This window comes from Contarinia nasturtii, unplaced genomic scaffold, assembly GCF_009176525.2.
Source record: "Contarinia nasturtii isolate CC-2019 unplaced genomic scaffold, AAFC_CNas_1.1 Cnas_scaffold_928, whole genome shotgun sequence".
In the NCBI taxonomy this organism is placed as follows: Eukaryota; Metazoa; Arthropoda; class Insecta; order Diptera; family Cecidomyiidae; genus Contarinia; species Contarinia nasturtii.
The window spans coordinates 1,731,035-1,743,868 of record NW_022198275.1 but is presented as its reverse complement, the minus strand read 5'-3'; the positions used below and the strand labels follow the sequence as shown (position 1 = coordinate 1,743,868).

The following is a 12,834-nucleotide window of genomic DNA, read 5'->3' as shown; positions in this document are numbered from 1 at the left end:
TGGCGAGAGCAATAAAGTACGCGAAACGATTGAGGTCGATGGCAATTGCAATGAAAAATTGTTTTGTAGCCTACAACTCGATCACAAAAACAAAAATTATTGCATGCAAACAGAGCGGCAATAATTACGACCACAAAATGTACGATGTGATGAAAAACCTAATTTTCATTTAATTTTATCTTGTTTACGAGAGAGTTGCGTTGACAATACCATATGGACAATAGCGCTAAGAATATATGGTGAGATTGTATATACAACTCCAATAAATTCATTTGGACTTTTCTATTAATGACTTTTTTCTCTCTTCTTTTTTCCTTTGTGGCAATCACCATCATTGATGAAAGTATATTGCTTTCGCCAAAGAAAACTCATTTGAGTGGAAAAAAAAATGTTCACCATGATATCGTTAGCATCATTGTGAGTTTGTCGTGGTTCATGTTCGTTTGGCTTGTGGTGGATTTTCATGTCGATTGACGTTTTTGATTGTTGCATGCAAAAAAGACGGTCATGCCGTTCGATTTAATCAGAACATAATCCATAAAAACCGATTTATTGGCGCACAAACACGCACATAAGATGTATCGTCGACGACTCGAAACTGTTTTCTTTCACTTTGCAGTACGTAGTAGTGATAACGTTTGAGACCCACATGATGGCCGATTAAGACGTTCGACTATAATTGGGTTATGATATTTTTCACCCATTTTAATCATTTTCTTGGCAACTCCGAATGCAAACTCTTATTTTACGATTGGTTAATTGATCGTATTTGTGTAGTTTTAATAAGAAAATCGCCAATAGCGCAATTCATTTTATGCACCATTTATCAGTGTTTACGATATACATTTTTTTTTCTCTGTATTAATATTATTATTTATGCATTTCACTGCAGCAGCCGCTTTGAAAAAGGAAATCATGAAGTCATAACTATTGCCAATCAAATTCACCTTTGTTTTCATTTGAGCTGGATTTATATATTGCGAATATGCATATATGTGTGATATGGAATGACTCATTAATTATAGCATAAGCATGGCGGTGCTAATCAAATAGCCATGATTTGAATGCGCACAGCAGGAAACGATAATGAAAACACACGAAGAAAATGCAATGTGTCATTGATCTTACTGATTTAAAACTATAACGAAAACAAATTTTCCTCGCTTTCAACATGATTGAGTGAATTATTTTATGAAAGCGAAAGCAACCACTTGATCTAATCCATCAAAATGTTTCTGTTTTTTTTTTCTCTCTTCTCGAAATGGATTTCTTCCTTTGAGCAAAAAAAAGAGAGAAACACACAATTTGGGCTGGGAAAAGGCGGAAATCAACTTACCTCATTCTTTTTCTGCAATCTTTCTAGTTCAAAGTCTTTCATTTTTATGGCATCAGAAATTGTAGGAAATTGAGCCAGTTGCTTTTCCATCTCACGCAACCAAAGTCTCAAACGTTTCAAATCAACAATATAATCATCGGACTGCTTTCCACCATTTATCTGCAAATAAAATATCGAGAGCGAAAGAGAGAAAAGAAAGAGAGTGAGAATTAAATAAATTCCCGGCACATTTCTTGCAAATCAAAACCTTCAAAGGTGTCATTTTTTGTGCAATTAACAAACTGATGATAAATGACACTCACCTTCTTTTGGTCTGTCTGACTGGTTTCGGTCGAATAGTTCCGTTCCAATTCTCCGCGCGCTTCACGGCAACTATCGATTAGATTTGTGTCCATGATATAGTTGTAGTTTGATTGTAATGCCAACCAGAAATCATCTTTTCCAACAAAACTCTGGTTGCTGCCCCAAGAATTACGCCATAAATCCTTTTCCGAATTGCGTTCCTTCTATTGAAAAAAAAAAAAAAACATGTACAAAATTATAAGAAAGAGGAAAAAATATTTCTTGCATATTACACATTCGTTTCAAGAAAACGGTAAAAAAATGCTGAATATATTCACTGGAGTTCGTGTAAACGGTTGGAAAATGTTTTACTTCTCAGCATATTTTCTTAAGCTTTTTGTGCTTTCTTAAACTTCTTGTGGTACGGTAAAGTTAATGAAAGTGGAAAATGAAGAAAAGATCGCATGATTTGCACGTTCAATTGTGTTTCGATAGATGGCGCGCACGAAGAACAATGATTGGAATCAATCGCTTACCCAAGACTAGTTAATTTGTGGAAAAAGCGCCATCTAGACGTCACCACATTCTACAACTTCATTCACTTCGAATATTGTTATTGTATTCAAACAATAAAGAGCAAAACAAGTTGAGCAAGCCATTCACATGAACAGATTTGTTATTTTTTTTTTTTTTTTTTTCATATGTTTGTCTAGTCTTTCAATCGTCATAAAATCGTATGTGTACTTCGTTGTAAATTTTGATATTAAAGTTAATTTACTGATCGATTGTTCCAAAAACCTGATTTAAATGGAATGATTTTATTCTTTTGCCGTATAAAAGTTCATTGTATTTGAAATGTGTGATGTGTGTAATGTTTGTGCACTAGCCTGATGTTTCGTTTTAGAATTGCATTGTAAATTGAAACTTTAAATACATGTTGTTTGCATGGGTAAAGAACGAAAATATTTATGAGTCTGAACGAAAGAAGAAGAAAAAAACATTGGTTCATAGAATAAAAGGCGGAAACTTGGTATTCGAAGCACGACATACGGTTGTGCTATGGTTAAATTTTATTTTATGCAAATATACAGACTAATTGCAATGCATTTGGGTGGCTAGACACACAAATATTTTATCAACAATTCATGCAAACTTCTATCGTTCACTCTATTCTCGTCTCTATTTCCATTCATTATTCAAGTCCAAGCGCCAAATACACTTGGTGCTTTCCTTTTTATTGCATTATTCGCATGCACATCGAATGGAATGATAGAAAAAAGTAAAAGGGGTCTATTGCTTGTTTGACTGGATTTTCTATATCGTGCACGGTCAGTTGAAATGAAAAATGCGACGAAAAGAGGACAAAGCGAAAATGCAATTAGCATGGAATGCAAGGACACAAGCAAATATTTGACATGCATATTTTCGTCAGTCACACAAATATCAATTTAAATAACGTACCTTGAGACTGTTGTATGGCCGTTCGATGCGAACTTTTGCGGCGATTGATGAATCGCTGACATCTCGATCGCGTTCCGTTGATGTTGGCGGTGGCATCAACGATGTCATTGATACTGACTGTTTCATTGGACTAGTTGATATGGTTTGTTTTTCAGTCATTGAAGTTTCCATGTTTGCTTTCTCTCAGTATTTTATCTCGTAGTGGCAACGTCGTATAGAAATTCGTTGTTTTGAACGAAAAAAAGAAGAAGACCAGAATCGATTTCAATTCACTTTTTCATGTGAAAAAACGATTTTATGTGTATGTGTGGGTGTGTCTCGTCAGTTTGGAAATGTTTCAATTTCGCAATGAGAGATCTTCCACGCCGTTATTATCACTTTTCTAAAATTCGATTTACGTACACCTTACTGCAAAGGCGAAATGCAAATGAATATAGCAAGTTATGTGCTTTCAATTAAAGAAATGCAAAGGTTTCCTCCTCTGATGTTGTTTGGTGCTGGCTGCAACGTTTGTTTTTACAACCATTTAATACACCATTTTGTCGACTTTTATCGTATTCGTCCTTCTCTCGATACAACTTCTACTTTGTTTGAGAATTACTTTCGCTGTTTTTGTGAATGCGTTCAAAACCGGTGAACTTGGATTTGCTGCAAGAAAAAGAAAGAAAATAAAAATTCGATTATTCGTTAAGAAATGAATAAAATTCAAAAATCTACAGGAAACCTTTCGTTTATATTTTTAAAAAAATGCCGCATCGATAACGGCCATAATGTAGTGTGAATTTTACAACTTATCATATCAAGTAATGTTGTTCGCTAATTATGGTATATTTGTTGTTTATTAATAAAGATCGTGGCACGATCGTGATTGCCAATCACAAAAAGTAAATACATGGCCTCACTGATATATGGCATATAGTGAAGGCGAGTTCAAATGGATATATCAAATTTCTATTTCATTGATCGGCCGATGTGGCTCGATCAAATCCATTTAAAATATGCCCGTGCAACGATGAATGAACTTTGATTGAAGTTTTCGTTTGGCAAATCGAGTGCCAGCGATATACACACCAGTGCTGATAAACCGCAAGCATCGAAAAACCACATTCAATTGAGAAGCGGATTCTCGTAATTTTGCGATTCATACACAGCACACGTTTCGACTAACAAATATTGAAACATAAGAAGAAGAAGAAGAAAAAGTAGTAATAATAAGTCATGCGATGCAAACAAATTGCTTGCACACAACAACGTGCAAAAATGTGCATTTGGATTTGATTGGCTCTCGATTTCAATGGGGTCAGATCATCAAACTGTCACGCAATACTAAATCATTTTCAGTTGAAACCAACGACGAGCAAGCAACGTGATTTAACATGTTAGATACAATTTCTCATTTCACTTTCAAATGCGATACACTTTTGATTAAAATGACGTGCATTATTTCTAAAATCAAAGTATATCGAATTAAATGTGGATTTTGTGAGACCATCAATGAATATTGACCCCTGCTGATTTTTGTTTATTTGTAAAAAGGAAATTTCCGTAATTATAGAACACACCTAGCACCAAATTGATGCGTCATCAGATAACCTTTGGCTCCTGCTTCTGCTTCAATCTGAGAATGTCTTCGTTGGCATCTATTCTCTATCTGCCACATTAGCGGCATTGGAAAGTGCAACAAACGGATGGCGTTTTTATATATTTGTTTGGTTGAAATTTTAAAAATCGATTTAATAACCAAAATTGCCGCGGTCACCTTCATATTCTTATCGAACAAATATCGTAGAATGAAACACACGAAATGGCATGATAAATTTTGAAAAATATGGTTCGCTGTTTTTGTTCATCTGTATGCATGTGCATAATGGTTTGCTACCGTTGGCTTAAATCGATAAGTTAATGCTTGTGCAACCGTTATAAAATCGAGTTTTCATCCAAAGCATTTCGTCGCTTTTATTTATACGTAGTTAGCGTGTTTTCAATTTTTTGAAAATAAAAATGACAAGATATTTAAGTAAACACTACGAATTTAAATAAATAAAAGAAATTTTAACCGTTACATAGACAGTCATGTGAAAGTTCTGTTGATTGTTATTAATTATAATTATTGATCAGTCGAAGATCGCATGCTCCATAAATAAATTTCATAAATTCCATAGATAATAATATTTTTGTCTTTAAACGTGTAGTCGATACTCATATCATTCCAATTTTCGTTTAACTTTTTTTTATTTCAAGAAATTGTATATAAACAGTTAGTCGTTAAATAAACGATTAGTATCTTATGTTAATTAATAAGAAGTTAACCGTGAACTTAAAACTCTGATTTCTTTTCTTTCATAGTGTACAGTACATATACTTAGTTAAGATGTTCAATACAGTTTTGGTCGTTCTTTTTATCGCCGAAAATTTGGTGAGTTTTTCCAGTTACTTTTGTGCATGAAATAATTGTCGATTTGTAACCGTATATTTCGTATTGCGATTTATGGCAATTTGAGTTCGATATTAAATGAAATATTCATGTTTATTGCATGTCTGTGAATGTGATTTTAAATTGAATTAAAAAAAAACGAATATGCATGCTTATGGAATTATTTTCACATTTTCTCACTAAATATGCATTATTAAAAAGCTATCTTTCGACTGAATTGTACAAAACACGTAACAAAGTAGCCAAGTATATTTTTCCATTTCATTCTATTCCAATATCAGATGCATGTATGTGAATGTGTTCCTACAAAACAAAAGTTACTACAAAGTTCACTTCGAAAACTCTCAAGTGGTTCGGGTGACTTTAATCCAGCCAATAAAGGTTAGCTTTTTATAATTTCTATATAGTTTTTGAACAAACTATAGAAAAGTTTTTTTTTTTTTTTTTTTTGGAATAGATGAAGAGCTTATTACAGCAGCTGCCATTGGTAAGATTATTATTTTAAAAGGGAAAATACATTTAAATCCTTATGATTTGCTACATGCGTTCTGTTTTAGGTAATGCATACCTTCTATCAAAACTTATTGAAAAAGGTGCAAATATTAGTGCTTGTGACCATCACGGTATGACTGCTCTGCATTGGGCTGCTGAAAACGGTAACATTATTCATGAAAACTAAAGCAAAGTGTTCTTAACATTTGCATTTAAATTTTTTATTCAGGTCAATACGATGCTGCCAAATTTCTGATTGAAAGTGGTGCTGACGTCAATGTACAAGATCTCTTTTTCAATACACCTCTTCACATCGCTTCTAGTAACGGTAATTTTCCAAGCGTGAATACACATTCTTTGAACAATTCGTTAATTATCTCGTGATGTCTCAAGAAAAAAAAAACGTCTCACACAAAATTTTTGCATATGTATGGAATTTACACGTGGGAGTCTTCATACAATTCGTATTTTAATATTATTGGAATGCGATAAGAAGACGGTTTTTTTTTTTCAATTTATAATTCAATATTTCAATATCCTTTCCTTGAAAAATCCTTTCAGATAATCCAAGAATGATGAAAATGTTAATAAAACACGGAGCCCGCTTAAGTATAAAGAACTTAGCAAACTACACCCCAATCAAGATGTGTACTGTCAAAGGTATGTATGTAAGCACAATTTTGCAATGTTTGAATGAAAATTTAAATTGACATTCCTGCCGCGAGAAGTTTAAAAATGTATTTCGCCTTTATGTCAATTTCGGCCTGTTTTTGTTGTGACAAGAGAATGAATGATGTCTTGATGGTCAGCTATCACTATGCAAAATTTGAGTTTTCTTTCAGAGGATGTTTAAACTGAAATTGAAAACCTTATTCACCGCTGATAATTTTTCATTAATATAAGATCTCATTTTTTTCAGATCAATTGAGTCCAATTTTATCAGAAATAAACGCGAAGGGTAATTATTGAACACTATAAAATTATAGTAATTTTACAAATTGAAAAATTCCAATTTTTTTTCCTTTCCACTTGCTTTCTCAGGTCTGAAGCTGCTTGATGCAATTAAAAAAGGTAAGATTAGTACTAGTTGTTGAAAGAAAGTAATCCTATCTAAAAAAAAAATCTATTTGTTGATATAGGACAAATGAATATATTTAACAAGCTAATTAGCGAGGGAGTGGATATTGATTTAGAATACTATGAGAATCAAGAAGCAAAGACGCCTCTTTATGAGGCAATATCATTGGGTAAGAATTATTTTGTTACATTTCTTGAGTTCAGTGGAGCCGATGTATCTGGAACAACTCCAAGTGGAATGACTTTACGGGAATTTGCAGCATTGAAAAGTAAAATTTGCTATTTTTTACATGTAGTATAACACTTGCTCAAATAATTCAGACTATCACATATCTGTTTTCTTTAGGTATCTCTTTTCTTTCGAATTCTAAAAACGTGGCATTGAAAATAGTAAGAGAGCAAAAATATGTGCATGAATGGCTTCAAGAAAATCCCCCACAGAAGGAAATTGAGAAACAACAAAGACAAAATGGTGAATTTGTGCATCTGTTTTGCCCCAAAAGGAGTCGGAACTTATTCTTTATATTTTAGGACATGCGTTAACTTGGCAAGCATATCATCGTTTTGACGATATTTACGCATTTTTAAAACATTTGGCTAAAAAGTATCCCAAATTGTGCAAGGTTTCAAATATTGGACAAACACCTGAAGGACGTCCACTCGTTTTATTAAGGTATCAATTTTGTTCCAAAGTATCAACAACTTGTTTTGAGAACTTTTTCTTTCTTTAGAATTTCGAATGGCAAAGCAGCGAACAAAGCAATTTGGATTGATGGTGGTATACATGCAAGCGAATGGGTTAGTCCAGCAGCTGTAACTTACATTGCGAATGATTTGGTCTTGAACTGGAATAAGCAGCCGGAACACGTTAAGAATATAAATTGGCATATTGTGGCTGTGTTGAATCCGGACGGATATGAATTTTCACATCAAAATGGCAATCGATTTTGGCGAAAGAATCGTAATTCGAAAGGAGGTAATTGTGTGGGAGTGGATTTGACGCGAAACTTTGGATATAATTGGAATGGACATGGATCCACGTTAACTAATGAATGTAACGAAAATTATGGTGGTCCTCGTCCTTTCTCCGAGCCAGAAACAGAAGCAGTTCAAGGTTTTTTCAATAGAACCGTAGAAAAATTTTGTGCATTCCTCACTTTCCGTAGTTTTGGTAGATACATTACATATCCTACTGGTTGTAGAATGTCAATGTCACATGGTGAGACTTTGAAGCGCGTTGGCGAAGAAGGAGTAAAGGTAACGATATATATTCATATGAAATATATTTTGATTATATGTATGTTACATTCTTTTATTTTCAATATAGCAAATGAATGCACTGAAAAATCAAAGCTATATTGTTAGTTCGGTATCTAAACCAGCGACCGGTAGTCCCGACGATTGGGCTCGAAGTATTGGCATCAAATATACATACACTATAAAATTACGTGATATGGGTCGTTATGGATATCTTCTACCCGTTGGCCAAATCTTACCTACAGCTCTAGAGGCACAAGCATTTCTTCGGTCCGTATCAAAGGCGATATTTGAAGACTTAAAGAGCGGAAAATTATAACAATTCTTCGCATTTTTTGTCAAATTAATAATTCTTATTTCTTAGCTTTAATAATTAAAATTTTGCAAAAAGATATATCGGAATATTTTCGGAATACACATGTGTTTGGAATTTTTTTGTTTTGAGATGACAACATTCTATAGAGCATTTTAAATACGTTGAAGCACAGATGTGGCAACGAGAATTGTATAAAAACAGATATTCATCGAATAAAAAATTAATATATTTTTATGAACTCTTGCGATCAGTAGTCGTTCACTTCTAATCGTATGTTTTCGATCAATATGAAATTATTTTGCGTATTTTTTGTGCTGCTTTTTGTGGACAAATATTTTGTGAGTTTCTCTATCGCTTTGTCGTTAAAATACTTTATTCTATTCATTTTGTGTTAAAATCAGGTATCTGCGGTCGATTTTAGTTTCAAAAAACAAATTTCAATAAAGGAACAACTCTCATTGAAAAATATCTTACGCTCACTGAGTAGTGTGAGTTCTCCAAATGGAAGACCCAAAAGTAAAGGTACATTTTCGAAATATTTTGCACAAACTGAAGAAGTTTATGCGATTTTTATAAAAGTTATAAGTTTTTTTTATGAACAGATGAAGAATTTCTTATTGCGGCTAGCGTTGGTAACTTTAATACATTCAAAGACGAAAAATTATGTTCTTCTTGATAAAGTTGCTTTTATAAATAGGTAATACGCAGATTTTAGAAAAACTCATCGATGAAGGTGTGAATCTTAATACACGTTCTGTGCAAGGAATGACGGCTCTTCACTTTGCTGCTGATAATGGTAATATTATTCATAAGAATTTCATACCACAATTGAGTTCACATTTTTCATGCTAAATGTTTCTCTTGACTTATTCAGGTCATTACGAAGTAGCAAAACTGCTTGTTTATAGCCGTGCTGATGTTAATGCACAAGATTTCTTCCTTAATACACCACTACACATCGCGAGCAGTCATGGTAATTTTCCAAACGTCGATTTTTCGATTCATTTTTGAAGTTTCAAGAACCGAAACACAATTGTATTATCCACGTAAATTCGTATTTGTTTAACCTTGCGTTTTCGATCATCTCACATTCCATAGTGTGTAAACATTGATTGATCTCATTTTGTATTTTTGTATCTGACAGATGATGTTGACATGATGAAATTATTCATAGAAAACGGAGCTCGCTTAAGTATACAAAATTTGGCAAGATCTCCCCCAATCAAGCTGTGTACTGTCAAAGGTATATAAATTTAATTTACAAATGGCATTTTGTTGTGGAAGCACTATATACGTACAATGTAGCCATCAATTGAAATGGGATCTATCATTTTTCAGATCAGCTAAGTTCAATTTTGGCAGATATAAATTCAAAGGGTAACTTTCAAACAATCATTTCTCTTCGATTGGAATTTATGTTTGCTTCATTATTTAGGCGTGGAGCTTCTTGATGCAATTAAAAAAGGTAATACTAATTCATTTAAAAAAATATTTGATTTTCACTTATTAAACCAATTCCATTCGATCCAAACAGGAAAAATAAAAATGGCTGAAAAGCTTATTAAAGATGGAGTAGATATTAATTCAAAATACTATAGTAATATGGAGGGAATGACACCAATATACCAAGCAATAATGAGTGGTAGTGATCGAACATTAATAAGTTCACATGTTCATGTTAATAACATGAATTTTTATGCACTCGTAGGTCAAGATATCTTCGCTTCATTGCTCGTTCTCAGTGGAGCCGAAGTTTCGGAAATAACTCCAAGTGGGATTGCTTTACGTGAATATGCAAATTTGAAAGGTAACAAATGACATTTTATTGAATGGGATATCGAATAATTCAGATTACAATTAGACTTGCAAATCAATTACTCAAAAAAACCAAACATCTTTGTTGTTTAGGTATTAAGCTTCCGCCAGCTATTTACGATCAGAGATCAAAAATAAGAACAGAAGAAAAGCGAGTTCATGAATGGCTTCAAGAAAATCCCACACCGAAGGAAATTGAAAAACAACAAAGACAAAATGGTGAATTTGTGCATCTGTTTTGCTCCAAAAGGAGTCGGTAATTATTGTTTGCATTTTAGGTCACGCCTTAACTTGGCAAGCATATCATCGTTTGGACGATATTCACGCATTTTTAAAGCATTTGGCTAAAAAATATCCCAAATTGTGTAAGCTTATAACGATTGGAGAAACGCACGAGAAACGATCACTTGTCGTGCTGAGGTAGCAATTGTGTTTTGACGAATGTATCGAACTATTGGCCAAAACGGTTTTAATATTTTTCCATCTAGAATTTCGAGCGACAAACCGGGTAACAAAGCAATTTGGATTGATGGTGGTATACATGCGCGAGAATGGATTAGTCCAGCAGCCGTAACGTACATTGCGAATGATTTGGTGGAGAATTGGAAAAAACAGCCTGCACATGTTCAAAATATAAATTGGCATATTTTGGCCGTTCACAATCCAGATGGTTTGTGAATTTTTATATTTGGAATTCTTTAATCGCCATCAAATTTATCCATTGCAGGCTATGAATTTTCACATCAAAATGGAAATCGATTTTGGCGAAAGAATCGCCGCCCAAATGTATCGAGCAGATGTTCAGGAGTTGACTTGAATCGAAATTATGGATATCATTTTGGTAAATATGGCATAAAGGAAGCTGATCCATGCAGTGATTTATATCGTGGAGCGAATGCCTTCTCTGAGCCGGAAACAGAAGCAGTTCAGCGTTTTTTTAACGAAACCGATGAAGCATTTTGTGGATTTCTCACTTTCCATAGTTTTGGTAGATACATTGTACATCCAAATGATGGAAGAATGTCAATATTGCATGTAGAAGCCATAAGCCGTGTTGGCGAAGAAGGAGTTCAGGTAAAGACAAATATTTATAAACATTTCGTTGTTTTAATCGGTTTTAATTTAAATAAAGGAAATGAATGCAGCCGGCAATCAGAAATATATTGTAGATAAAGAACCAAAGCCAGCGACGGGTTGTTCCGATGAGTGGGCGCGAAGTATTGGAATTAAGTATGCTTATACCGTTGAATTGCGTGACAAAGGTCGTTATGGATTTCTTTTGCCCGCCAATCAAATCGTACCCACCGCTCAGGAAGCGCAAGCATTTATTAAAACCATATCGAAGGCAATATCTGAAGACGTACAAAACATGATTTTATAGTTTAAGTCCGAAATATAAATTCACAACTCACACATCGTTTCGATTCATGTGTAAAAAAATACTTTTTTTCCAAGAGTTTTGATTGGAATAAAAATGTAATTTTATCTCTTATACATGTTTGACTTTTTAATTGCATTATACTGATCTAAGGCTTGGCCGGACAGTCGTAGATACTCATGGCTTCACATACTTGCTTGTCATGATAACTATTGTATAAACTGATATTGACCATCTGTACAAATATTCATATTCAATTTTTTTATGAAAATTAGATTGGTTTGGATGGAGATTAGAAATATTTTTTAAAGAAATACAACGTGTTTGCATGAGTTTTTTTGCTCTTGCGGCCACCAGATGGTTCGCACGATGAACGCATGTATATAAGCGAAATGAAAGACATTCGCGAGAAAAAGGGAGAATTTTTGCAAATTGTTGATATAAATACGTTGGCAGATTAAATTTTGGCAGATGTTATTTCACGTCAAGGTAATTAATTCAATTTTCTTGAAGATATTTAACACGAACAATACGTGGCCAATGTCAATGCAATAGTATTGATCTCTGGTGAAATATGAATGTTAGAATATTCGTAATTTAAATTTTAACATTTTTGAAATATATTTATCTGATGCAAATTAAGAGCTTTTAAACGCGGCGAGTACTTGTAATTCAATGACCTCGCAACAAATTTGCCATCAATTTATTTGAACATTTGTTTTAATGTTCATGAGAATCATGGTATGACACACACTTTGCCGCTCAAAATGGTAATTTACTAAGATTAAATTTAAATTAAACCCTTGAAAATCATTTATTTTCCGATTTAGTGTTCGATATAGCAGCTAAAGTTCTAAGTGACAGTGGGGCAAATGGAAAGTAGGAACTTTCAAAATTTATTTCTTTTTCAGATAGCATTAGTCGAACATTGGGAAAAATAAAGATGAAAGGTAACTATTTTGTGGCGAAATTTTGCACCTGACGAG

General features: G+C 33.5%; 3 protein-coding genes across 4 annotated transcripts in view; 2 read left to right on the top strand and 1 right to left on the bottom strand.

Annotated features, from left to right (window-relative positions):
* LOC116342976 overlaps positions 1-12,834 on the bottom strand; it is a 120,439-nt gene that overhangs the window by 66,439 nt on the left and 41,166 nt on the right. For both annotated transcript variants that reach the window (XM_031770822.1, XM_031770821.1), the window contains 3 exons: positions 3,080-3,727; positions 1,639-1,842; positions 1,337-1,495 (listed from right to left, as the gene is read on the bottom strand). In XM_031770822.1, the coding sequence (XP_031626682.1) occupies positions 1,337-1,495; positions 1,639-1,842; positions 3,080-3,250 (534 nt within the window). In that variant the 5' untranslated portion in view covers positions 3,251-3,727. The remainder of the gene's footprint in view (positions 1-1,336; positions 1,496-1,638; positions 1,843-3,079; positions 3,728-12,834) is intronic.
* On the top strand, positions 5,368-8,948 carry LOC116342978 (carboxypeptidase A2-like). The gene is made up of 13 exons (XM_031770825.1): positions 5,368-5,495; positions 5,795-5,894; positions 5,971-6,000; positions 6,071-6,169; positions 6,235-6,333; positions 6,567-6,665; positions 6,925-6,963; positions 7,047-7,076; positions 7,145-7,351; positions 7,429-7,554; positions 7,614-7,755; positions 7,814-8,339; positions 8,410-8,948. Exons 1-13 carry the CDS (start codon positions 5,451-5,453, stop codon positions 8,656-8,658), a joined length of 1,791 nt encoding a protein of 596 aa, XP_031626685.1. The 5' UTR covers positions 5,368-5,450; the 3' UTR covers positions 8,659-8,948.
* Positions 8,841-11,964, top strand: LOC116342977 (carboxypeptidase A1-like). Its single transcript, XM_031770824.1, has 15 exons — positions 8,841-8,993; positions 9,057-9,177; positions 9,258-9,287; positions 9,353-9,451; positions 9,530-9,628; positions 9,800-9,898; positions 9,994-10,032; positions 10,091-10,120; positions 10,190-10,297; positions 10,364-10,462; positions 10,564-10,689; positions 10,749-10,890; positions 10,959-11,140; positions 11,198-11,544; positions 11,603-11,964. The coding sequence occupies exons 1-15, from the start codon at positions 8,928-8,930 to the stop codon at positions 11,849-11,851; spliced, it is 1,836 nt and encodes a 611-aa protein (XP_031626684.1). The 5' UTR covers positions 8,841-8,927; the 3' UTR covers positions 11,852-11,964.

What these genes read in the sequence shown, in the direction of transcription:
- LOC116342978 (XM_031770825.1), top strand. Translation starts at nt 5,451, where the DNA reads ATGTTCAATACAGTTTTGGTCGTTCTTTTTATCGCCGAAAATTTG. An exon ending in GCATTGGGCTGCTGAAAACG is followed by an intron (nt 6,170 to 6,234) that starts GTAACATTATTC and finishes TTTTTTATTCAG; the next exon opens with GTCAATACGATGCTGCCAAA. An exon ending in GGAATTTGCAGCATTGAAAA is followed by an intron (nt 7,352 to 7,428) that starts GTAAAATTTGCT and finishes TGTTTTCTTTAG; the next exon opens with GTATCTCTTTTCTTTCGAAT.
- LOC116342977 (XM_031770824.1), top strand. Translation starts at nt 8,928, where the DNA reads ATGTTTTCGATCAATATGAAATTATTTTGCGTATTTTTTGTGCTGCTT. An exon ending in ACACATCGCGAGCAGTCATG is followed by an intron (nt 9,629 to 9,799) that starts GTAATTTTCCAA and finishes TGTATCTGACAG; the next exon opens with ATGATGTTGACATGATGAAA. An exon ending in TTGGCGAAGAAGGAGTTCAG is followed by an intron (nt 11,545 to 11,602) that starts GTAAAGACAAAT and finishes ATTTAAATAAAG; the next exon opens with GAAATGAATGCAGCCGGCAA.